At 43.8% G+C, this 27065-nt stretch overlaps 1 protein-coding gene across 1 annotated transcript; it reads right to left on the reverse strand.

Annotated features, from left to right (window-relative positions):
- Window positions 1-1815: 1815 nt before the first annotated feature.
- Window positions 1816-17325, reverse strand: ARPC1A (actin related protein 2/3 complex subunit 1A). Its single transcript, XM_080618492.1, has 10 exons — window positions 17219-17325; window positions 14126-14207; window positions 13466-13570; window positions 10694-10916; window positions 9166-9273; window positions 5711-5923; window positions 4306-4381; window positions 3884-4077; window positions 3082-3172; window positions 1816-2224 (listed from the first exon to the last, which is right to left on the reverse strand). Exons 2-10 carry the CDS (start codon window positions 14187-14189, stop codon window positions 2186-2188), a joined length of 1113 nt encoding a protein of 370 aa, XP_080474618.1. The 5' UTR covers window positions 14190-14207; window positions 17219-17325; the 3' UTR covers window positions 1816-2185.
- Between the last annotated feature and the right edge of the window lie 9740 nt (window positions 17326-27065).

A 27065-nucleotide genomic window follows, 5' to 3' on the forward strand; every position in this document is an offset into this window, starting at 1 on the left:
TCCCCCCCCCCTCCTTTTATGTTACTTGGAAATAAACCACCACGCTTTCCAGAAGTGACTTTTGAACCAAAATCACTCCTGTCTGTGAGATATAAACATCTCTCGTACATAGAGAGATGGACAAAGCCATCTTCTGTCTAGCCACCAAGGCTGGCAGAGTCCCTTTGATCCAGAAGACACTCAACTGCATCAGCACTGATGGAGTTTAGCTGATAAAGCCAACCCCATCACAAGTCACTGTACACATCAGGTCACCGGGCTGCAAGGTGAGTCAAGGTTAAAGAGTCATTGTTTTATGTTTAGAAAGGAGAGGAAACGGCAAAGCCACGCTTGACTGCCAGGGGAGGGAGGTGGGAGACACCAGAGAACCAGAAGGAACAGGCAAACCAGTCAATCCTCTGCACACAACCAACACTGCACCTGAAAACACCCCAGCTCTGTGATGGACATGGCTAGAACAGCAGCAGCTTTGTGAGCTTATCTCCCATCCTCCCTTGTCACTCACTCCGAGCCGAGATGAGCAGTGTATGAAGCAACTCTGGGTCCAGAGGAAGTGGTGAATTCAGTCACTGGGGTTTTCTGTAAGACACTTCTGCATTCTCAGACAAAGCCTTGTAAAGCTTAGGAGGCAGAGAATCCCCTCCAGAGCCTCGAGGCAGCAACGCGGTTAAGTTACCAGACTACGTGAACAGAACAAGTTACGTGCAAACACCTCTGTGAGCTACTGAGGCTCAGAACTGAGCTTCCAAAAGGGAGGTGCACAGAAGCCAGCCCATGCTGACACCTCTCTAAATGTGTGCCATGTCCCCACCAGCCTTTATAAACACAGACCTTTGCAGGCTGAGCACTTGGCTCTAACAGGACATGCAGGCCTGTGTAGCTCCATGGACTTACAGTGATTTGCTTTTACTTTGTCCTCCTGAGAGGGGGCTCAGCAGACTTTTGTCTCACTTTCCACATGCAGCTTCCAGCCTGTCTCCTAAGCACTGTGAGAAGTCTTTGTGCAGGTCCTAAAAGGTAACTACAAATCATTCTGGTCATTCGCCTTTGGAAGACTCTGACCCACTGAACAGACAGCAAGAAAGACGTTCAGGTGAATTTGCTCTATTACCAGATTCAATGCAGACAGAATTAAGAGGAGTAGTTCAAAACTGTTCATCCTCCAGAATCAATCACCTTAAGGGAACAATTCTTCACATCCATGCCTGATGCCATCAAGCTGTCAAGGGGCAGAACCCATTTATACTTCTGGAGTGACAGGAGGACCCCAACAGTTGGCTGTACCGGAGGCTGAAATCAGCCTGACTGGGAGGAAGTGCCAAAAGCACCCCATTGTGACTGGTCCAGAGGCTCCATGCATTCTTGGCATAGACTACCTCAGGAGAGGGTACTTCAAAGACCCAAAAAGGTACCGATGGGCTTTTGATATTGCTGCTTTGGAGACAGAGGAAATTGAGCAGCTGTCCACCTTGCCTGGTCTCTCAGAGGATCCTTCTGTTGTGGGGTTGCTGAAGGTCAAAGAACAACAAGTGCCAATCGTGACCACAACAGTGCACCGGTGCCAATATCGCACCAACCAGGACTCCCTGATTCCCATCCATAGGCTGATCCGTAGACTGGAGAGCCAAGGAGTGATCACATCCAGCTCATCCCAACTCCAGGTCTTCATCTGTCAACTAAGAAACTTTCAGTAAAGATGAACTTTTCCTCCTTTAAGGCCATAAGGCACCAGTGCAGGGGTTTTTCCCGCTCTTTCCGAGCTAATTCCCTTAATATCCTTTTTTAACCTCTGCCAATGAGCATCCAAACAAAGACTCAGTTTTTCTGGGTTTTATTATTATTATTATTATTTCTAGCAGACAATTTACATAAAATTCCCCTTTTAAGTTAGTGATTCAGAACTTCCTGCAACGAACTACTTAAGGAGCAGCTTTGGTAAAGAATGGAATGAAACAACCAACCAAAACCAGAAAGAACAACCAAACCAAAATAGATAAGAACAATCACGGCTGATTTTGAAACCAACACAATTCACCAAATTGAGATCCAAAAGAAAATGGGCCAAGCTGTATTTTCTCCGTGTTTCCAAGTTATTCCACTTTCCTCCTCCCTTTTCGGGTTTGTGCAGATGTGGGAGCTGCGTTCTGTCAAGCAGTTTGTCCTGCTAGATGATGGCCATCCATCTTTACATGATTCGTAGCCCTTGGATAGAGGACTCTAAGGTCTTGAAAGAGAGAAACATCTTAATCACAATCTGCTATAGTTTCCTGTGGTAAATAATTCAGTGGAGATGCTGATGCTAAGAGGAACAAGTAAAAGCCCTGGGTACTTTGGATTAGACTCAGATTCAAGAACCAGAGGCCTCTACAGCCATTCCTTTCAAACTCATGCATATATAGACCAATGATTCCATCCCCTTCCCCCGAACCTGCATTAAAGCAGGTTATAAATCACCTCAGTTGCGTGGCTCCTGTCCCCATCAGTGACCTTTTGCATTACAGAATAGTCAAACTATGGCTTTCCTAAGAGGCAGAGCAGGCTCTCAGCAGCTCAGGGAGGCCAGCAGAGACCTCTGTTGGCCAGCCCTCAGCAAAGCAAGCGTTTGCATCCATAAATCCTGTCAGGGTTTTCAATACAGGACTCAGTGTATTTTGTCACTCTTTGAGTATCTTCTTACTGCTTTGGTAAGTTAAATATGAAAGGGAAGGATCATGTTCTGCACAAGGACAGTGAACAGAGCCCAAAGGCATGGGAGCAAGAAGAGGTAGTGGGCAGTGTCGTACCAATGATGGTTCCAGCCTGAATGTGGCTGAGGTAGAGGTTGTAGGAAGAACTAGTGGGATTCCTACAGACTGCATGAAAAAATTAAGTCTGGATTACCACCATCTGCTAAACAAAGTCTATCTGCATTTATGCTGAATCTTGGATCTCTCTTCCTTATGCAGCTCACTAATGGGCTTGAATATTCCAGTCTGGATTTCCTGCTGCTAATAAAACCTGCGTTAGGGCTGAGGCTCAGAGGCTGATGCCAGAGATCACCAAATTCCCTCCCACTACATACACACAGTAGTAAAAGCATACCTTGAAATCCCAGATGGTCATTGCTCCATCAATGCCCGTGGTGCAGAATTTACGACAGTCTCGTTTGTCTATCTCATAAATAGACACTTGGCTGAAAACAGAGAGTGAGAGCTGGTAACACAGCCACCCATTCCAGAGAGCCAAAAAGCTGGAAAACCTGGGCTGAATTCAACTCCTACTCTCTCCAAGAGAGACATGAGTGTAACAGAGCTTATGTTAGGTTTCTGGTACAATGCTTCATAAAAATAAGCACAGAAATAGGATGCTGAAAGCTCTTTTATTGCTCTGTGGCTGCAGCCTGAACATTTTCCTTGGATAAAGACAAATTGCTTCAGGAATGCCAGCATCCTCCAGGCTCACATATTTTATTCAACGCAAGGAGATTGTACTTGAAGAACCTGAACTGATCCTTCTGATGAATAAATACACCTGGAAATAACTTCTGCAATAGGGAGCTGGTATGGGAATTCCTGCTCCAGGTGGATTTTGCTGACTGGATTTTGAACAGCGCTACCAATGTCTTGTGAAGTAGCTACATATTTGATAAGCTGTGCTGAAGTTCCAGAGCACATTAAACATGAGCAAACAGCAACAGCATGCATGCCCTGTTAATGATTAACTCCACCAGCTTCCATATAAATCCCAGAAACAGACAGCTGGTAGGAAAAGGCTAAGAGGGGATACCAGCTAAACCCGGGTGGTGTACCTAAGTTGAGCTCTCACCAGTTTGCAGTACATCCTGGGAAACCAAAGCGATGAGGAAAGCATTCCTTCCCCTTGGAATAGCAGGCAAGACACTCACGTTATACTGTTTTGGTGCAGTGTCTCCAGGGTCGTGTTGCGATCTTCCGTAGTGGCTCTTTTATCCATGTTTCGGAAGCGTTCCATAGCAGAAATATTGCGCTGGATGCTCTGTTTTGGAATGTCTAGTTTGGAAACGAAGGTCAGCAAGCCACGGTCGTCACAGTTAAAGAGCATGGGGCAGCAGTCGTGGCCCTGCAACCCAACAGCACAAAAGCATGTCAGGAAGCAAACACAATCACCATCTCATTCTTCTGCTGCTGTTAACTGCAGCAATGCAAAGACTGACACTATGGAAGAGTTTGCTTATATATATACACACACTACTATAACTTAGTTCTTACTAAGTTCTAGTAGTAACTTGGGTGTTTCTCCCTCTCCAAAACTACAACACTCTACAAGGAGAAGATAAAAGACACTTACAGCTGCCACCACACTGTTCTCGGAGACAAACGAGACACTCAGGAGTGGGAGGAACTCTGTTTTCAGCTGTGAAACCCTGAACACAAGAACATTCGTTAAAGGACTTCATTGAAACCTCTCACCTTTGGCTCCAACCAATTTAGAGACCATTCCTACACAAGGATTACTGGAAAGGAAGTCAGTGTAGCTCAGCTGTCCCAAAGTGACACCAGAAGGTTGCAGTTTGTAATAGAATGTTTTAACCTAATGGAAGTGTCCTGGAAGGACCAAACATAAAGTATTCCAGGTAAAGGCTGGAGTTATTTAGTGTTGTGTGTAAATAGTGTTTAAAAAGAATGGGTACCTCCAAAACAGTCCAAATTAATGAAGCTATTCATTTCATTTGTGTATAAAAACACTTGAACATTTAGTGCTTGACATCATCTTTTCAGGAGGAAAAAGCCTCTATAATTAAATTTAGTCAACTTTAGAGATGTTACAACAAATGAGGGAAGAATTCCAGAACGCTTTAGACTTAAATGATGTCCCCAGCCAGGTACTTCTGCAGCTGCAGCCGTCAGAACCATAATTTAAACTGAAGCACAGCAATGCCAGGTTGATCCACTAGAGATCTCTGCTACCAAAATGTATGAGGAACCTCTTCCTTCTTGGTTAGAAGCCACAGACACTGAAAAGTTATGCAGATGAGGAGTAGAAGGAGGAATTAGATTACACATTAGGAGGAAATTCTTTACTATGAGGGTTGTGAGGCGCTGGCACAGGGTGCCCAGAGAAGCTGTGGCTGCCCCATCCCTGGCAGTGTTCAAGGCCAGGTTGGACGGGGCCTGGAGCAACCTCCTCTAGTGGAAGGTGTCCCTGTCCATGGCAGGGGGTTGGAACTGGATGAGCTTTAAAGTCCCTTTCAACCCAAACAATTCTGTGATCCTATGAATTGTTAATAAACCATATTGTTGGATTGGAAGGTGTAAATTGAAACCTTGCAGCAGCAGAGTCTTAAGGGCAATGGCTGGAGTTAACATTTCATGAAACAACCAACTTATTTTCCAGATCCTGGTTGGGAACAGGTCTTTGTTACAGAGCGAGTTTGTTTCTGGATTCTCCTGAATCCATTTACAAGGAAATACTGGTTTTCCCCAATCTCTAAAGTGGAACATATTTTCTTTCAAATGCTCCCACCCTGAGTAAAGCGACTGCACCCCCACTGAAGAGCTCTTATCAGAAATGTCAATTATATCATCTAAAATTCCAAGAGTCTGCCTTATTTCAATAGGCCTCAAAGAGACTCCTGGAATCAACAGTAATATTGTCACAAGTGCAAACAGCAGTCACAGCTCTCGTTGTAAGCACAGTATCCACCACCCTTCTACGTCAAAGAGCTGCTAACCGACAGGAAGAACATACTTACATCATATTCTTTGAGGCATCAGCAACTGACACAGTGCTGTCATGACTGACCCAGGCTAAGCGGTTACCACTGGCAGAAAAACTGACACTGTGCACCCATCCACCACTTCCAGCACCCCCAAACTCCGACATCAGCTGCCCAAAAGGCATTTTGGAGCCCCAGGGTGTACTGGCTGGTTTTTCATCCACTTCCTTAATATAAGCAGAAAACACCCTGCAAACGAAGAGATTTCAGTGTGAACAAAGAGAGAACAAGACCTCCTGGGAGCTTCATGCACATTTGGTATTGGAAGCAAATAGATGCATTCTAATTCCACCCAAATAAAATACTACTTTCAAACAACAAGGCACTGGTGGCTGGGAAGCTTCACTATACAGAGAGAAAGCAATAGTACAAAGGGTGGAATGCATATAGGTTTCTGTACTTGTTTCTTTCTCCTCCTTTTCCAGAAGGTGGCACAAGCACATACATTGTCATTGCATCTTCCACTGTGCTGAGATTTTCCTTTCATCCTTCAGAGGTCCTAATAATTCTGAGAGTCAGTTCTTCAGGAAGAGAAAACCCACAAATTGCACTGTATAATTAGAAGCTGCTACAAACACCTACAAAATTACCCACTTTTTCAGAACATTCACTTTGTAGCCTGGTTTCAAAGAAAGAAAACTGATGTTCCAATGCCAGCATTACAATTTGCGACATAGGTTTAAATAGAAAAGCCTCCCCCTTCCACCAAATTCCTTCTGCATGATTCAGACATGCCACAATATGGTGTTCTTGATTGTTACCATGGAAGTCACTGGGACGTCACAAACATAGGATAAGAGTCCATTGAGCAGGAGGAATAAGTGAGCCACAGCATACTACTACCAGAGAAATATGCCAGTATAAATGACAACCCCTGATCAAATACTGGTTGCAGTCAAACAATACATATACATATATATAGTGAGTTTAAGGAAATGTTGCTCCCCCATCCCTGTTATTTGAGATCTTTTACACATGTGGAGTATGCACTTCAAAAGGTCTCTATATTCAGCTTACTCAAATAAAGCTGATCATTTGGAACAACAAGGGTTTAACTGCAGCTATATTAGGTAGAGATTTTCAGAGCATTAAGTGTGAATTTATATTGGGCTCTATCAGTTTAAATATAATCTAATGATAATCCTTCAGCCAACTTAATTTTATAGAGACGGCTAAAAGGACATATCTCTTAATGTATGGAAATGGGACAAGATGTTTAAAGCCACAGCCTTTAACACAGGGCAGAAAAATCATTCCTATGTAGTGAAAGACCTTGAAGATAACTGTTAAAAAATGAGTATTTTCCCTTACTGAAATCTCCCCCTCTTTTAAACCCAAAATCAACTCAGCTTGAAGGCCTCAGCCTTTAAAGAACATTGGGAAATGACTTGCATTCCCACAGCAGCTTGTTCCAGCAGGAATAGAAAATTCACACCTATTCACACCTAGCTGGTAGCTAGATCTGTATTTCTAAAGACAAATGTTAGAGGAACTCATCCAGGCCAGGTACCAAGGAAACTGAATACTGAGCATCTTGGAGCCTCCTTGTGCTCCATTCTTTACCCAAATGTCTCCTACTTTACTGCTTATTGGCAGTGGCTCTGGCAGATCCATTTCATAATTCTCCTCAGAGCCACTTATCAGAACAGATGCACACTTCAGGCCCTGGATCTTCATTATGTCACTGAACATTCCCTAGAACTGGAATTCTAGAAGTCTGTATTCATCATTCAACAAGGAGAACATTTTTTCATGGGTTTGGGGAAGAAACAGAAACATAAACCTAGTACCAATCTCTACTACTGTTCTTTAATATTTCTATATGGAGATTTCCACGATAAAAGCAGCAAAATGATGAAATGAGTCACCCTAAACTACAATGTTAAGGAAGAGCAGAAAGTTACCCAAATGTTTTGTATCAAGAGCTGGGGAAGGTATTCAAAATACACCCCATTTTCAGAGAAGTAGGATGCAGGACAGTGAGTTTTCTGATGGGAAGCAAAAGACTAGGTCAGTCTTCTAGAGAACGCTCCTAGGAAATAGACTGAACACCTTGACTTCCTTACACAACAAAGCCTCTCAAAATACACACACCTCCACCCCAAAACCCAAGCCACAGTGAACAGAAAATGATGCAAATCTAACTCCTCAACCAAAACAGGGAAGAGGAGATAATCAGGGATGCAACGTACACAACAAAGCCTGGAGACAAAAGAGCTCAAATCCAAAGTAACAGATAAATAGAGAGATACATGTAACAGCTGACTCAATGCTGAAATCCTAAAATGCTTTATGAACATGGACAAGTTCCCATATGTGAAAAGCAGTTGCCCTGGAAGATGAATGAGTACATTTCACATCCCATTTTTTTGTGAAAGGAAGTGAACATGTATAGTTTATCTCATTAAATCTGGAGCTACGGCAGGAAAGGGAGACAACTCTCCTCTTCTTCCCAGCTTCCATTTAACACCTCTCCTTACATAAAAAGGTATCAAAAGACAGAATTTAGATGCCTGGGTTTCATTCTGAAATAAGGAACGTAATAGTCCCACCTCCCCCTCCTACTCCTTCTTAGTCACTTTTAGTACACACTTTGAAGCTTAAAAATTGCCCTATTACATAAAGAACTTAAGAAAAGAAGCTTTCATTAGTATTCAAGGTACCAGTGATTAATTAAAAGCCGAATTCAAGTCAACCACTCAGCAGACAGTTCCCATGCAGACTTCACTGCAGTGACCCCAACCACTCAGCAGAGGGCAACGTGCAGGACCTATCCCTCACTGTAACTTCACAACTACACCATCCATCTCACATCCCAGTCTGGCTTTATCAACCTTGGTTTTTTTAATACTCTTCAAAAACGTGTTTTGTTGTGCTGAGTTTCAGGTGAACCAATTCCTTGACCACTTTGTTCAAGGTGAGCAACTCCTTGCTCACTACAGGGGTGCAAGAATGTTAACGGTATAGCAAAAAGAGGAGAGAACAAGTGACTCAGGGAAGAAAAAGATGAGATCCTGCCTTTGGAAGTGCCGTGAGTTTTGGAACTGCACTGTTAGGATATTGCTTTTTAAACTAACTAGGAATGTTGGTGTTCTACAAGGTAGCACCTCCTAGCCTAATTTAAGCCTAACAACTAGACCTCAGCACGCAATGCATGCACAGTAGTACTAATCCTGTGTACTGCTAATAAAGAAATCCATCAGTTCATGAAATTGAGGCACGTCCCTCACCAGATACATGTTAGCAGTTCAAAGTCTGCATGTGGTAGCACCAAAGCCAAAGTTTCTCAAGCTGGATGTTTCATTGTGGTAACAACACCAGTATGCAACAAGCCATCGTCTATTCTGACAGCAAATGCATCATCAAGCGTGCTCATGGTACTGACTAACAGTAATCCAAAGGGATTTACAGGTGCTTTCTTTTTCTCTCACCTGCACTTGAAGTCACAGGACCCTGCAGCCAGCAGAACATTGTTGGGGTGCCAGTCCAGGCTCAGGACAGTGGAGCGAATGGGCTTTTTAATGTGTTTGCTCACCCACCTAGATTAAGGAGAGGAAAAAAGAGAGAGATATACAATAAGTATGGAAATATTCTACCAGACTCCCCCAATTCCATGAAGTACTCCTCAAAACGATCACTCTTTGCCAATGATTGCACACATCAGTTTTGCAAAACACTCAATGCCCAAAACTTTCATATTCCCTTGTAGGCTGTGAACTTTATACGGTTATCTTAATTCCAATTTTAAACACTATGAACTCCCTCTTCACCTGAATCCTATTCCCCAACTAATTTTTCTAATACATCAGACAGGACTCCTTAATGTCAATTTTGTGCAGTATTTGCCTGGTCCTTTACATCCTACGATAAGAGCTCAGCTTTGCCTGTCGCATTGAGCTAAGCAGCACTATTTTCTTAGCTCACTAAGCACAGGTCCCTTTCAGCTCCTTCCAGTGAGTTTCACAGCCACCTCTCTTGTCTATTGACTTCTCTACTGTTTAATAATACAATAAGTATAAAATGCAGCAAGTAATGGGTGAACTGCCAATGATGTGAGTAGTCCACAGATCTCAATTATCTGAAGTATAGTGAAAAGTGGTCCTGATGTTGAATGCATCAATATCAGCCTAAATATGTCTCAGCGATTTAGTCTGTTTGAACCATTTACAAAATAGCAACGAAATCTGTTATTCACTCGATGGCCTTTGGGATGATGGTGCTTTTTCTTTCAATTTACTTCCATCAGGCAAAAGCAGTTTTAAGGATCACACTAAATGGTTTGTCTTCAACAGATAGGTTTTGATTCTTCAGCAGACAAGTGAGGCGAAGAAAATGTCAATAACTGAGTCTGCTGGAAAGCATAAAAGTCCAAAACAAGCTTAAAAATGTATTTTGCAGATGGCATTGTCGTTTACCAGCTCCACATGGAAGACTGCACACCACGTGGCAGGACATTAAACCTGTGGTTTAATGCATGTTTATGCAACCCAAGGTAACAGATGCTCAACATACTGATTTCACCTACAGACGATCTGGTAAATGCAGCTCCAACATGTACAGCTGCAGACGCACAGAAGCACTAAGTTCATATGCCAAAGAGAAAAAAGCGTTAATGGTGGAAATGGCTGTGATAGTCCTGTCTAAAATCTGTAAAGCGGGATACGAATATACGACAGAATACGGAACTGGTAGATGACAAGCTGGAACACATCCACACCAACATGTATAACCTGAAAATATGCCACGTCCAAGGCCTTCAGGTGCTACAGCAGAGTAGAGAAGAGGGAACTTTTTCTCTAAGATGTACAAATAAAAGAACTGATGAGGCCTATTCCTGACACTTCCTGAAGATTTTAGGGATTAGTAAGATAGGAACCCATTAACACCATTAAGCTCCAAGCTTTAGCTTTCCCGTGATGATCTTAAAGGTAGAAATGGAAATCAACTCAAACAGCTCACCAGTCATTTTCAGATTCGAAGTAGCACACAGATATAAGTCGAGCTCCACTGCCCACAGCAAATTTGTTCTCCAAGGGAGACCACTTCACAAAGGTGGCTGCACGATTAATTCTCAGGATCACAAGGGTTGGTTTCCACACACCATCCTTCTGACTCCACACATAGGCGTTCCGGTCAGCACCGCAAGTTACAATGCGATCGCTTTTGGGAGCCCAGTCGATCCCTGCAGTGTAGAGGTCACAGTAATAAACTTGTCTTTTTATACTCTTTGCTTTACCACAGTTATTACTATTATGTTAGCATTCCCCTTAGAATCATAGAATGGTTTGAGGTGGAAAGGACCTTAAGACCATTCAGTTCAAATACCCTGCCATGGGCAAGGACACCTCACACTAAACCATGTCATCCAAGGCTCTGTCCAACCTGACCCTGAACACTGCCAGGGATGGAGCATTCACAACTTCCCTGGGCAACCCATTCCAGTGCCTCACCACCCTCACAGTCAAGAACTTCTTCCTTATATCCAGTCTAAACTTCCTCTGTTTAAGTTTGAACCCATTACCCCTTGTCCTATCACTACAGTCCCTAAAGAAGAGTCTCTCTCTGGCATCCTGGTAGGCCCCTTTCAGATACCGAAAGGCTGCTGTGAGGTCTCCATGCAGCTTCTCCAGGCTGAACAGCCCCAACTTTCTCAGCCTGTCTTCATACAGGAGGTGCTCCAGCACCTGGTCATCCTCATGGCCTTCCTCTGGACTTGCTCCAACATCTCCTTCTTAGGCTGAGGACATCAGACCTGCACACAGTGCTCCTTCTTCACTTATTCCCCAGGAACCATTCCAAACTGTTCAGGATATCTGTTTCTCCCTCTAGCTTTCATCCAAATTGCAGATCCCAAACTTCCAGATTCCATAGGGAATTTGCTTCCTGCCAGCTGGCCCACAGGTGGAGCTCTGCACTGGCAGAGACTGGCAACTCACTGACTTCTGCACCCCATTTCAACAGCTGAAACCCAGGGATTCTAAACTGATGCCCACACCTCTAACACAGTTGTCTGTTTGCTGCCAGACTGCCGTCAAGATCTGAAAGTTTAGCTAGGAAGTGGATTTAGAAGTTATCAATCTTTATGTACTGATACAACCCCTAGTTTTCCCATGCCTATTTAAGCTGTACCATGAGAAAGAAACCAAGCAAAAATAACAATCTCAAAGAATAAACCAAAGCCTTTGGTAAGCCTGACATTGCCTCTTTCCCTTCCAATGCTATGAAGGATGTTCTCAACTGTTAAGTCTTATGGCAACATTATTTTTCATCTTTTCTTTGAGATGCAGTGTGCAAAGCTCTCCTCCCCCAAAATTATCCTGCAATGGTTTTCCATAACTCCATTCAGTATTAAAAACATTCCTCAAGCACACAAACTGAAAAGAAGGACCAACGATACAGGAAGAATTTGTATTGATTTTTCTATATAGTTCATACATGGTTTACTTCAAAGTAACCTTATGCTTAAAAAGTTCAATTTCGAAGTAGTTTGTATTCTGAAACCATAGATCCATGAGTCAATCTAGCTCTGCTTTTGAAAGGAGAACCATCCTGCCTCTCTTTGTTTCTCTTGCCCACCACCTCCTTTGTGCCAGCACTGATGCTCTTCTGACTCAAGATCAGCTTTTTAGCTTAGAGAAAAACTAAGCCAACAAGAGTGAATCATGCTCGTTTTGGAAGCAGCTCACCAGAATCTCTGAATTGAGACACACAAGACAAGACAAGGGACCTTATCCCTCATGATCAGAAGGTGGAGTGACAGCAGCTCAGTCACTCCCATCAGAGGCAACAAGCGGATTGATGAGTCTATCTGTGTGTAACTACAGTTTAAGTCTACTCTTCACTACATTCACAGCATTTGGTATTCCAAAGCTATACGCTGAGCTGGATTGCAGGGAGAGCTCTTTTCCCAAGTCATGAATATTTGGCTTCTAACACTAACAGGTACAAGTAAAATGCAGAGAGCTGTCTCTGGGGAACTGCATGTTACTTGTAAATTGAGCCCAAGTGGCTCTTCACAAAAGAGCATGTACACTTGTGCTCTTTGACAGTAAGAATCAGGTAAATTGAATAAAGTTCCTGCAAAACCCTCCTGTCAAGGAAGATATTTCTGCCCATTACTGAGTTGAGAACAGAATAAAGGATATTGCTGTTTTGCGCAAGTGCTTGTATTAATTACTTTCCTCTCCTTCGAGAATAAAGCCCTTATAAAAATATCACCATAAAAAAACCCCAAACAAAACAGTAACATAAAAGGCTACCGCAGGACAATCACATCTTAAAATTAACACCTTGTGACTGACTCATCGTGGCAGCTCTTCTTACATTTTCATTGTGGATCTACAGAGACTCTAGGCCTGCAGTAAATCATGCTCACTGATGGTCTGTCTTAAGTCTACAACTGATCACTTCAAGTCTTTATACAGTCCCTAAGAAGGATATTTATTACTGTTGGAAACCACAAAACAAAGCAATAGCTGTGCACTTGATGAAGTTTTAATACTAGCACTTGAAAGGAAGCAGCATGTATTGGGATACTCTTCCTGACATTCATTGCATGCAAGTCAGAAAAAAATGCTGCAAAGCTTTCCAGAAGTGGGAATGCCCACCTATAGAAAGATCAATTTACTCAACACTTACAGACTTCCTGTTCGTAAGTGTTCCCAGGATTTTGACTGAGGAAAACAGGGGGTGGGCAAACTTCATGTCTGGCACAGCACAATCTCCTCTTACCTGTAATGTGTCCATTGTGTTCCTTTAGCTCATGAGCCTTTACCCACTGGCTCCCGCTCTTCTTGTAGATGTGGACTTCATGATTATTAGGGCTAATGGCAATCTCTTGAAGAAAAAATAATACAATCCAATAGTACAGAAGGCTTTTTTAATACCAAACATTTGGCAAGCCTTGATAATCTAAAAACTGTATTCTAAAACTGCAGAGCACTACATGGGGTCTATTGAGGGCTGACATCTGTGGTCATAACATGGTCACGAGTACATGCACTGAAAGAAAGACATCTGGAACATAACAGATCGCAGTATAGTGGAAAACTAGGCTACTAAAAGAAAGGGCTGGTTTGGGGTATGGAAATAGAGGGTGTAAGAAGGTAAGAGCCAGGTCACTCTCACGAGGTGCAGACCAAGAGGCAAAGTTCTCTGGAACATCAGCAGGACTAGATTTGCTCATATGCCAGAATGCCAGTAATGGGTTTAGTAAAGCTCAGATTTAGAAGATGAGTGCTTTTTGCATCCAAAGTGAGATATTTAGCATGTAGCACTATGTATACGACCATACCTTCCCTAAACGTGATCCAGAACCTTATGAGATCACAAACTGACAGCAAAGAGAAAACAGCAATGGAAAAATATAGTTAAAGCTAATGTGTTACTTACGAGTCCGGTCTCTGTTCCATGCATGGCAGGTGATTGGCTCCAGTAAAAACTGATGTAGAGACATTCCGAGTTAAAGAGATTCCTATGTTGTAAAAAGTGAAAAAGCTGAAAGGTGCAAAATTGAAAACAAAACAAAGCCTTTCCAAATTAGATCATTATTAAAGCAAAATCAGCCTTCAACATTCACCAAGGTTGTTTCAGCCCAGTGTTACAATTCAGTTACAGAAGATCACAACTTACTCAGCAGATACGTTAAGGCCACTAAAGAGCCGCCTTTGCCATTCACCCCAGTACCTTCAGTGGGCTGATGAATTTTAACTGTCTTGCTTATTATAGCTAATTACAATTGCCCTAAAAGCTGGATCCATTTGTTGCTGTATCCTCCTAAATGAGACAGCAGGGTCTTGGGAAGTCTAACAACCCTGGGAATTTTACTATGGAAATAGAATATTTAAATAATAATAATCCAGGGACATAGCTGAGTGAATTGATTCCAAACCATGACATGTACCAAGGCTCCCAGGCAGCATTACAATAACATGTTTTTCTTCTTTTTCAGGAGGTTAAATGTGTGTGCCCAGAACATTGAGATGTAACAGTAATCTGCTGATGTACTATTTGATACAGCCATTTCTACGTGTCCTAGGGAAAAATTATTACAATTAGCAGCTAATCACTAATTTCTTCAAATTAATTCTAGCACTGAACTGCTTTATAGCTCAGCATTCGCCCCCATGAGACACAAACACTAAAAGAACAAGCTGAATCATGTATTTTAATTTGTTTAGAAACCAAAACCTAGATACTTTGCTTTTTCTTTAAGACTGCTGCAAGAGCCATCTGCAATTGGAGCCGCACCTACCCACAAACAGAAGGTTAAAATACTATAGTGGGGTTTATGTCCTGTATTAACCAAGGGCAGCATAAACAGATGGAAGATAACATTGTAAAAACTCAAGGTCACCTGTGCTAAGCGAAATGTGCACAGTTCGACAGACCCAACTTGGATTTGTCAATTCCTTCCATGTATTCCACTAATTTTCACAGTAATTTATCCTTGGCTGATGGATCAAAGGCTTTTTACCCCTCTATATCCATCTGAAAAGAAATCGCTCTGTGATGTCACTCCAAGGCACCCACACCCATTCTAGCCTGAAATTACAACATACCCAAGTATGGCCATGTTAGCAGAGGGTGGAGACTTGAGGACAAGGTAGGAATTTGGAAGCAAACAGGAAATGAATGGCAATCCAACAGAAACTGAGGAGTGAATGAAAGAAGAGCACATTCTGATGGAGCTTAGCAACTACTATCACAGCACTCACTCAACGCATACACTGCAAGCGCTGAATCCTGGAGCAGAGATGATGCAGGACCCCAGAAATTCAAATAACTGGAGAGACTTTTCCTTTCCTCCTTTCGTTTAAGGACCCAAACACTATTATTTTAAGGAAATACAACTTCTGGTTACATTTCAAATGCACTTCCAATATAACCTTTAACTGTATGAACTGATTTTCATGGTTCTTTAATAATCATATTCTACCCATCAAGTGAAACTATTAAATATATGCAGTGCTAAGCAATATAATCCATTGCTTTCTATTAATGTGAAAATGTTGACACAGTCTGAGTTACCTTTGCCCGTGGCCAGCCATCATCTGAGATTCCATGTGTTAATATAAGCAAAACCCAACTGCAAATTGCTTTTTCCATAATCTTGCTTTCATCCATGCCAACATTCGGTAGCAGGACATTTCCATATACAGGAAAAGTTGAGGAGCTGCTCTACCGACAAGGAATGCTCAGCCTTTCCTACTTTTTCCTAAATAAAATGTAAAAATATCCAATCTCCCCTCCCCAAGGAACGCAGCTATTTTGAAACACTTTCTAATACAACCCTGGTATTTTCCCCACAGCTTGGCACCGGTTATAAACGATGTGGTCCCATCCTAACTCTGAGTCCAGAGATTTTTACTAACCTACATGTTCTCATTCTACATCCACAATCCACTGCTTCCCATTGACTGGGTTTCTTGAGAACTGTAACCTGTAGCAAGAGACTGCTTTCCATTTTGGAAAGGGACTCATTTCCGTCATCTGAGAGTTGCTATTTGCTTTGGGAAGATAAATCTTAATGAAGTTTCCCAGTTATATTTATTCCTTACTGATATACAGACAGAAATCAAACTCACCTTTCACTAGAGAAACTATAACTGGCTCTGTGATTCTTCATGTCATTCTTACATAGGAAAACCCTCAATGCCTCCCTGTCAGTAACCTCGGAATGTCAAACAGGGAAGATAACTTATGATAACTTTGTTAGCCAAGTACTTAACACAGCTACCTCTGTCTTTTTATTTCCCTCAAATGCAAAGTAACTGCCCTTTAGTTTCAATCAAACTTTTAAACAAGGAGGGGGAGAAAAGGAAACTTGCACCTTTGTGCAGCAGTTCTTTCAGTTTGAAATGGTCACAGTTGGGAAGTACAGGGCTCTGTTGCTGTTATCTCTCAATGGAGTGAGAAATATGTGGTGCAAGACCACTGCTGGACAACCAACTAGCAAGGATGCTATATCCACAAGTAGATAGAGCATGTGTGTATGTGAAAGAGAAAGGGAGCATTTAAATCCTTCCCTATTTTCAGAGCATCAAACACCTGAAGTGCCTATAATCCAGACCTGCCTCCTGCTGCTGTCATTCCCTTAAAGCCACTCCGGCAGCTTCCCAAGGAGGGTAACTCCCCGCAGGCAAGCCTGACACAGGACACCATTACAAAGCCGACCGCTTTGGGATGGACTGCGGGCTGCGACCGGTAACTCAGGTGCGGAGGCCGCGCCGGGGCATGAGAACAGGCAGAAGCCGCTCCCTCCCTCCCAGCCCCTTCATCCCCCGGTGCGGCCCCGTCCCTTCATGACGAAGGGGATGAGGGTTCCCCATGGCCTCACCCTCAGGAGGGTGGCTGCCTCCTCCCCGCCGCCATCCCCTCCTCACCGGCGGGCCTGCAGGCTCCCCTCACCCCCCGCCGCCGCCGGGGCGGGGGCAGGCGGGCCCAGCGGCGCCGCGGACAGCCTCCCCCGGCGCGGGGACTCACCTGAGGCGGCGGGAGCGGAGCGGGACTCGCGGACTCTGGGCAGTCAACGCGACTCCGCTCCGGGCGGCGGGAGAGGGAGCGGCCGGCGGCGAAGGCCGAGGGGGGGGGACCCGGCACTGACAAGGGAGTCAGGAAACGCGCTCTGCGCATGAGCGCCGCCCGGGAGCCGCTCTGCGCATGCGTGAATGGAAGGGATGGGAGGGTAAGGGTGCGCGCACCGCGTGCCCGCGCCTCACACAAAGGCGGGAGCGCTGTGGGGTGGAGGTCTCCTCAAAGAGGAGAAGGTGCGAGTGTTCGAGGGAAGGGAGTTTGTGTTATCAGTGTGCTTCTGAGGCGCTGGAGCGGGGCCAGAGAAGGGCAATGGAGTTGGTGCATCGCCTGGAGCACAAGTGTGTTGAGGAACGGCTGAGGGACAGCGGGGGATTTAGTCTGAAGGTTCAGGAAGGACCTTACCGCTTTCTACAAATGCGTGACAGGAGGTTGTAGTGAGGTGGGGTCAGTCACTTCTCCTAAGTAAAACGCGATAAGACAAGGGAACAGCCTCAAGCTGTGCCGGGGTGGATGCTGGGAACAATTTCTTCATGGAGAGGGGGTTTGGTGTTGGAACAGGCTGCCCAGAGCAGTGATGGAAACACTGTTCCTGGAAGTGTGCACACATAATGTAGATGAGGCCCTCAGTGACATGGTTTAGTGGTGGTAAGTCCTGGGGTAAGGGTTGGAGTTGATGATCTTAAAGGTCTTTTCCAATCTGATTCATTCTATGGTTCTCTGTAGCCTTGTGAGCTGAAGGTGGCTGCTGTCAGGAGGAGCAGGACCACAGTGTCTGTGGGCTCTTTGGGTTTGGAGAGGCCCAAAGCGCTGCTGAAGGGGCTGGTTTGTGTGAAGTCTGCTGAGGTGGGGTTGGGGAGGAGGTTGTGAGGAGCTGAAAGGGGGTTATTTGGGCTTGTTCAGTGGAGGTTGACTTACAAAGAGTTGGGGAGCTACAACACTGAGGTTTTGTGTTCTGCCTCCCTTTTGGAGGCTGGAAGCAAGGTGCTCTCTGTTGCAGGTGATAATAATTCTAACTCGTTCAGATGCTGTAGGACCTTCCCTCCTATCTGGGTGATATCTAGAAAGGTATTTGCAGTTCTTTGCCCTACACTTAACCCTCTCGAGGAGCTGCTTGCTGTTCGGGGTCTCCTGTAAAATGTAAAGACTCCATTACCTGTGAGGATTTGTGAGCTCAAGTACAACAAAAGGCAAGTCTGAGGGGATGGGGAGAGATTGGTGACTCCCAGATACATTGAGGAGCAGTAGAGTGGTGAGTTTAATTTTGAGTCTGAGAGAAAATATGCAATTTATAAGCATTGAGGAGGGAGCAAGAAGGTGGATGTGAGCCAGTATGGCTTTGTCGTGAATGAATTGAGCCAATCTCATTTCCTTTTCTTGCAGCATAACAAGGCTTGCAGATAAGAGAGAAGCACTACGTGTCATATATCTTGATTTTTAGTAGAGCTTCTGACACTGGCTTGCAGGATATTCTAATAATAAACTGGGAACCGAGTCTAGATGATACTGCTCTGAGGGAGTTGCAAAACTGGTTGAGGGAAAATGTACTTGGTTTGTACAATCAGTGCTTGTACAGGGAATTACCCTGGGTCCATTACTCATCCATGTTGAAATGCAGAATGTAATTACTGCATTAGGAGATGAGATTGAGTTTGAAGGCAGGATAAACACAGTCGTAGAACTAGGATTCAAAATGGGAGCTCTCTGGGAAAAAATAGGATGTGGTTCAGTAGCAGGTGCACTGCTGTGTTCTCGGCTTTGGAAATGCAAGACTGGGAAGAACTGGGCAGCTGGCTGTGCTGCAGGAAAGGCTGGAGGAGCTGCCGTGGGTCCCAAGTGGATTAGCAGTCTGTAACATCTTCCTGTGGAACAAGAGGGAAAGGCCATGTGGGTCCCTAGAGGTGAGAAAATGCTGGTAAAGCAAATGCAGGAGTCCTGCTCTGCTGAGCCGTGCTACAAGAGTATGTGGAGTCCTGAGCTCTGCACAAGAGAAACAGGGATGGTTTGGAGAAAAAGGTGTCAATAATGATCAGAGTCTTTGAACACAGGAGGACAGAAAACTGAGGAAAGAGGTGGGTAGCTTTCAAATAGATAAAAGGCTGCTGCTATGAGGGAAGGAACAATTTGTTCTCTTATGTCCACTGTGGGTAGGGCAAGGAGTCAGAAGCTAAGATAACAGCCAGGCAGATCTAGGTTACAGTGAAAAAACGTCTCAGCAATTCCTTTGAAGTCATTAAGCCCTGTGTTGGACGGACTTGACAGGGTGTAGGGCTGCTCTTAGAGGGGGTTAAGAATGGATCAGACAAATATTTGCTGGAATGGCAAAGTGCAATGTGAGATTTTGCATTTGGGAAGGAGGCTGGAGTTGATGGGCTCCTAAATCAGTGTTACCATGGCTGGAAGGGAGAGATATGTAATCACTGCAGCCCTTATTGGCTGAATGATAAAACTAGATCAGCTGCAGAGATTAAAGATACACAACTGGGCCAAGTGAAGTTACGTAATGGGAATGCAATGATGTTTAAGTATGGCTTTATGTTTACAAAATGATTTCCACCAGATGGAATGAAAGTATCTAAATGAGGAACACTGCAGAGCTTTGAAGCATTACAAGCTCAGGCCCTGTCTCCAGTGAAGCTTGCTGGAGAATTTTCCACTGTTGTTCCTGGTGTAGTGCTGATACAATTATGCTGTGCTAATCCAAAAGGATGCCAGTGTTTTTGAGATTAAGGCTTCCAAAGCATGACTGAATTGATGTGAGTGAAAGTAGTTTGGGTGCAGTCAGACCTTATGATATATAAGAACAAAATAGAGCTGGGATATCTTAATGCAATAAATGCATGCAGATGGATAGCAGCTAGTCAAAAAGGAGGGGTTTTGCAATCAGGCTTTTGTATATACAAACAGGTAACTGCAGTTTTCATCAGTGATCATAAAATCCCACACTGGTTTGGGCTGAAAGGGACTTAAAGCTCATCTAAATCCATCCCCACTGCTGCAGGCAGGGACACCTTCCACTGTCTACCCCAGGAATTTGAAGCTACTCGTGCTCTAGAGTTCTGTTGCAGTTGAATAATAAATGACAAGTCATGTTGCTGATAACACTGCACCTTGTGAATTCCCCTTCATGGGTGTAGATCAGCTGCTGCTACCACGGGCTTCTCACTGCCCTACTCAAGCACTGTAAAGATTCTGACTGATGAGTTGTGCATGGGGTGCAAAGTGCTGAAGTTCTCTTGTGCTCCAGTGGATAGAGAGTGTCCTACATACGTCTTTTCTGTGTTGTCTGGATTTCCTTAAATTAGCGCATTCCCTTTGGGATGTGTTGGTTGGTGAATGATAATGTTCCTTTTCAGGTATTTGTGCTGAATGTGAAAGCTCATGTGCAGGGAAATGTTTCACAGCTGCTCTGTTCGAATGATCTTTCATTTCATGATATTTGTACATGTTTTTGTTACCCTGGAGTTTTATGATGGTGGGTTTTTCTCCTTTCAGGGCTAACTGCTCAGCCTATTCCATCTTGACTTCCGGGTTTTTTATTGCATTTTAATAGTTCTTAATCTTTTCCAGGTGCTCATAATGATCCTGCTCCTGACAGATCTTCAGCCGCACAGGATGCCTGTGAGGAAGGTATGGAACAGATTGACAGCACAGCTATTTATATAGATCCTTGACAGCTAGGATACATAGACCCCATATCTGTGTCTTGCCTTCTGAGAAATTTTGCCATAGCTTTAATTTTCCTGTGTATCATAAGCTGCTTTTCTAAAGACTGGATCCACAATGCGCTGAAATCAGTGGGAGTAACACTAGCTGACTTGAACACATCAGGATCAGACCATAAACCAGGTGATGATATGCTTGTGTAGTACCACTGGACTAGTCAAAGGTGTTATCCCCACCTATTATTAATTCATTAGCTTTAGTTCTAATTTCTACCCTTCAGTGGAAAGAGGGTGGCTGAGCATGTGCTGGAGATGGAAGGTGAAGATATTGTCTGAACATGCAGTAGCTGAAAGCCCAAAGGTGGCAGAAGGCTCAGCCTTAGTCTGGGGGGAAGTGCTCTGCATTAAATCCACAGCTAGCTGTGATATTTCTGAAGTGCCAGTTGTCAGAACAGTGCCAAAGGAGCAATCTGCTCAGTCCTGGCAACTTTTCTCCCCTCTGTGCCAATTATGAATGCCATTGACTAGCTAGAGAGGGAAGCCAGCCTACTCTTTGTTGGAGGCCTGATATGTGTGATGAGTGGAGTTGTGTAATAAGTGAAAGAAAGGACAAATCGAGAGGAAATGGAGGAATTCCTCAGGGTGCCATCTGTGATGTAGATTACCAGGGAGGCAGAGAGGAAGTGGATTTCTTCTTTGTGGATTAATTTTGCCGGGCTGCAGCCAGTGAGCTAACATGCATTCTGCTTTTCAGGATCGTAAAAAGCAATGCAAGTGCTAACATGTTATTAAAGTTGTGCTTTGAAATCAGCACTGGAGAGAAATAATAATGGAATATATACCTTAAGGTTTCCAGCCACAACATAAAGGGCAGAAAGGTGGGGAGGTGACTTGCATCAGCTACAGCTTGCTTTGCTCTCTTATCAACCTCTCCATACTCACCGATGAATTCCCCATGCTCATTAGTAGTGTGTTGAAGGTCAGCCTCCAGCTTCCATTTAACAGTAGGCAGACTGATTCTAGAGGGCAGAAAGAAGCCTTAGATACCCAGAATATTTTATCTGCTCAGCTCTCCCATTTGGCTCTCAGAAGAGATGATTTGTGCATCAGTTTTCTGTAGAGTTTGTTTTTTCTCTCTGAAATTGGGCACTATTAAGCCAAGTGGGATTCAGCCCATCTCAATCTGTGATAGGGAACATTAGGACCTGTGTATTTACTTGCACACTAAATGAGAGCTAAAATGATGTACGCCTCAGAGGCAAAAATAGACCCTGTTATTTATGAAGGCCTTGAGTCTGTTTCCCTGGATTTCTGTTTGTATGGAGTTTATATGCCAATATTATTCCAAAGTCATGCTGCTATAGCAGCAGCTGGCTTTAGACCCAACTGAAACTGCATTTGATTGCATCTCAACAAACATGGTCTCTGCTCCACTGTTCATGGTATGTATGGTTCATTTTATCTCATGGGAAGATATGACCCTTACAGCTCATTTAGTGCTTACTGTTTGCTGATATGAATCATTGGAGAATGTTGTTGTTGCTGCTGTACAACTAATAATACAAAAAACATACTCTAAGAAAACAGAACTACAAGGCTTTAATAGGGAAAAACTGCATTTGAGCAACACGAACTGCTTTTCAGCAAAACATCATCATGTAAATGTGCCGTTGTGTTCCAGAATGCTGCACAAGATCTCTGCTATATAGATTTTTGTATAACAAGTAAGTTTTAAACCCCAAATTTGGTATGGAGATGGCAGTTCACCTGCTGAAAATGCATCGCTTTACCATCAGTCAATTGGAAGTGAATGTATTGGTTGCGTGATTTTAAACCTATTTGAATAAAAGTCACATTTACAACTCAGTTCTTGTAACTGATGTCCCATAATTGCAGCTGAGAAATGCTGCTTGTATTATCAGTCCTTTCCAGAAGTTACGCTCTTCTCCTTGGAAATGTCAGCATGTGTGGTCTTTATGGAAAAGAACTGCAGACTGTAATGGTGAATATGAAAGTAGCTTCTTAAATCTATGCACAAAATGAAATGGCAGGTATGTTATTTCATCCTGCAATCTGTAACACAAGGAGGCTTAAAATTTCCCTTAAGATGGAGCTCACTGTCGGCTACAGTCTATGGAAGGGATCTGAGCACCATGGAAACAACCAGTAAAATGATAGTTTCAATGGGGGCAGAATTTTACACTGTCTCTTTTGAGGTGGGTTTCTCAGTGCTCAGCTCTGTCTTAACTCTTCCACCAAATTTGCTCAGAGTCTTTTCACAGACCTTGCCAGGAGCAAAGCTGGGCCAAGGTGGTGCTTTAGAGAAGTCCTGTTGCCACTGTAATATCTGTAAAGACTAAACTCTGTGTTCTGTAGAGTTACCAGGCCTGTCTTACAGATGACTGTTGTATTTATCCATTATTGGCCTAATCCTGCACTTGTCACCCAGAGTTAAGGTTTAACATTGAAGCACATGGACATAACTCAGAGATAGCTGTTGCTTAAATAGTTCTACTCTCTCTGTGCATGGACATTGTCTTCTCCCTGATCTCTGCCTGCCTTTGGGGTTTGGGAGTGTGCTCACTGTCCTCCAGGCCTGTCTGCGCTTCCAGCTCCATCTGTATGAGGCAGAGGTGGCACATGGTGCTCCTGCAGCTCCTCGTGCTGCCAAGAATCCTCGTCCGTTTGGACCTGAAAAAGCAGATGAAAGATGAATGTAGACAAGGAAGGGAGAGGAAGCTGAAAGATAAAAGAGGTCTCTCTGCAAGGCTGTTCTATAAGGTGATGCCAGATTAAAAACAAAAAGCAAACCCCACAGCACAGGATCCCAGTAGCATGTGTGCCTGTGTCCTATCATTGTAGCCACCCTGACTTCAAGACGATTACTTCTGACTGAGACTGATGTAACTGAGGACAAGTTATGTTTGAGTGTGTATATATATATGTGTGTGTATAGAGAGAAAAAATCTTTGCTATTCTTAAAGTTGCTAAAATTGGATTCTTGGCAGTAGTTGTATCACTTTATTCCAACAATGAGACTAGCCTTTTACTGATGTACTTAGCTTTATTTTAGAACTGAAGAGCCAAAGGGAGCTTCTTAGTTTTATATTTCTGTTAGTTTCTAGTCCGTTTCTAGGCTATCCAGTTAAAACAGCAGTTAAGACATAAAAGCAGAGCATTGTTGTAATTACATGTGAATAGTTCCTTGGGTTTCTGTTTTGACAACAGCTGATAGTAGTGCTTATTTTGTATGAGCTTTGTTGGAACTAATGCAGATTGAAATTGGTGAGGGGGAGAACCAGGGCTTTTGAATAGAAATTCTCCATTTGTTCAAGATGTCTCTCTACACGAGTACATAATCTACTGCTTCGTTGCTTGTGCTATCAAATAGACATGGTATGCTTTTCCACCCAGGGACCTGCTTCCACCCTCTCTAGTTTACCTTGAACATGCTGTTGCAGTTTGTGCAGTGTCCTGACAAGCTCCCTGTTGTTCCTGTTGGCACAATTCACTTGCATTTCACTGCTGGTCAGGTCAGTGTCCATCTTCTTGAGTCACAGAGCTTCAGGACTTCACTTCTATGTCCAGACTCTCCTGCAGAGACTCAGCTGCACACTGGTGATTATTTCTGCAGTGTCCAGTGAAACATATGGTCCCACATTCTGTTCTGTTGAGGCTGATCCAGCCTTTGTAGCAAATTATTGCCCACCAAGTAATAAAAATACAGGAACTTTTCAAACTTGTTTAAAACCGAGATAGGATTTTGCACCAAGCCATTTATGAATGACCTTCTTTTCAAAGATAAGGCCAGGAGAGATTTCAGGAGGTCATCTTAAACTACTGTGTAAAATCTGGCTCACCTCCTGCTAAACCAGTCCCATTAGACAACATGTGACCAGACTGTGCTTAACTTCCAAAAGTGGAGACTCTACCACCTCCAGAAAATCTGGTCCAAGGGGTAATTCCCCTTAATGATTATAAAACTTTCCTCCATGCTGCAGCCTTTGCCTGTGGCTTAATGTCATATCATTGCTATACATGGTGGTTTCAAATCCTTCCTTCTCGTGTCCTCAGCTTTAACCTGAGCTGCTTTAAGCTGAATGGAAATCAGTTTACTTTCTTCAGCCTGAAAGGAAGGGTGCAACAGAATGGTGAACAAATGCCTTTCGTGGGGTTATTCACCCCAAATCCATCTGATGGAATGTGGGCAGCAGGCACCACGCTGGCATTCAGCTCTCACATCTGTAGCACTGGTACCTCCAGCGAAGTTTTCTCCAGTGGCGCCTGCAGTTCATCCTTCTCCGTCTCCAGTGTCTTTTGCAGCTTATGGATGCTCTTTCCTCCCTCTTCCAGCTGATTGATTAGATCCTTAATTTCCTTTAGGGAAGCAAATGGATATTTCATGTGATAAGTTTATTTCAGGACTATGAACTTTACCAAGTGCCCCAGACAGATTCTTTGACTGGAAATGGCATGACATGCTTCCAGTCACTTTTTATCTGCTGCCCTTTTCTTTCTTTGCTAAATATTATCCTGGATTTGTGAATGAGCCCTGCTGGCTGCATGTGTTCATGGAGGTGGAAGAATAAAGCCTGTTAAATCAAGAGAGTTCTTTTCCAGCCTTTATCCAGCCTTCCTCTCTTCCCCGTTCAGTTGGTTGCTCTAACAGAGTGAGAACAGGGCACCACATCATCTCTCTCCAGCAGCATGGGGCTCTCTGCCAGCTGATGTACGGCAGAGTGAAGGGTTGGGGGAGAAAGGCCAGAAAACACTGGGGCTGTGCCAGAGAGTCCATTGCTGTTTGCTGTTGGCCACAAGGGCACCAGATCGTAGCATCTTCTAAACATTTGCAGTGTTATCTTCCAGCCTCCTGTAAGAGATCAATTTTTATAATTTACAGAAGTGTTTAAAAAAATATATATAAATTAAATAAAAGGAGCCAAAGGAGTTGGTCTCCCACTGCCACCAGTGGGGGGAAAGTGATGCAAAGAGGGAGACTCTGAGCCGGAGTTTAACTGATGCTCTAACTGATTCCAGGAGATGCCTCATCCTCCCCTCTGAGGTTAAAGGGAATGTCTTCCCAGGGTAAATCTGGCCGTTGTTACTAGTCCCCTAAGGGAATTGCTTGGAATTAGAGGGAACGCTGGTCACCAGAACTGGGACTGCAGCCTGCGTCTGATTTAAGTCTAGTGCTATAACCAGTCCAGAATTCCCTTACATGGAGAATCATGGCCCAGTCTGGAGTGATGACCTCCTAGTGTAACAGTCAGTATAAGCAAGCTGCTGTTGTGTTTTGGGGGTTCAGAAGGGGCCTGGATCCTGAAAGTTATTCCCAGAGTTGGTTCCCTGGCAGCAGTGCACTGGGGCTGGTTCCAGTCTTGGATGATCTGATAGAGGTGGCATGTTTGTGAATGCCAACTCTGTCCCAAGAGTGGAATCTATCCTGAAACGGTAAATGCATCAAATATACGTCCCCAGAGAATGAAAGCACTGCTGGGAATACGAGTGAGATTGGTGTTGGAAGACACCACAAGAGATCATTCAGTAGAAATTAAGTGGCTTATAATTTGCAGACAGCAAACCAGGACTTACCCTGAAGGGCTTTGTTGTTCTTCATAGGTTCCATGTGCTCCAAGGAGTCTTCTTAGGCAATCCTAAGCTCCAGATTTCACTTGTGTACGTTCCTTCTAGGAACTGTCCCTTTCTTCCTATAGCTCTTTGTATTTTTGTTGCCATTCTGCTAGCATCTTACTAAAGGCTCTCTGCTTCTTCTTGTCCAGGGCAGCACAAGCAGCATTGGCCTGGAAAGATAAAGCCAGGCATTCACCGGATACAAGTTTTCTTTATGCTTCACTTCTCTGTGTCCTGCCAGCCAGTCACAGTTAAGCTGGCAGCCACTCTCATGACTGGCAGAGTTTCTCTTGGTCACTCTGAATGCATGATTAAAATGTTGATGGCACTTTCTTTCCTCACCATTAGGAATTTAACAAGATCACCCAGTTCCCAGCAGTGTGAGAGTCCTCCTTGCTCCTGTGGTTATAATGATGCTGCTGGGGAGCAAATGTTTTCCACTTCAGATACTCCCTGTGCAGATGTGCTCTTAGGAATTGCTTGGGTTGATTACTGTGACTTTC

This window comes from Psittacula echo (assembly GCF_963264785.1).
Source record: "Psittacula echo genome assembly, chromosome: 5".
Taxonomy (NCBI): domain Eukaryota; kingdom Metazoa; phylum Chordata; class Aves; order Psittaciformes; family Psittacidae; genus Psittacula; species Psittacula echo.

Bases quoted from the DNA above. Each gene is read 5' to 3' on its own strand.
- ARPC1A (XM_080618492.1), bottom strand. From the start codon at position 14,189: ATGTCTCTACATCAGTTTTTACTGGAGCCAATCACCTGCCATGCATGG. The intron at 13,571-14,125 runs GTAAGTAACACA...TTTTTCTTCAAG, and splicing joins ATGGAACAGAGACCGGACTC to AGATTGCCATTAGCCCTAAT. The intron at 4,078-4,305 runs GTAAGTGTCTTT...GTTGGGTTGCAG, and splicing joins AGAACAGTGTGGTGGCAGCT to GGCCACGACTGCTGCCCCAT.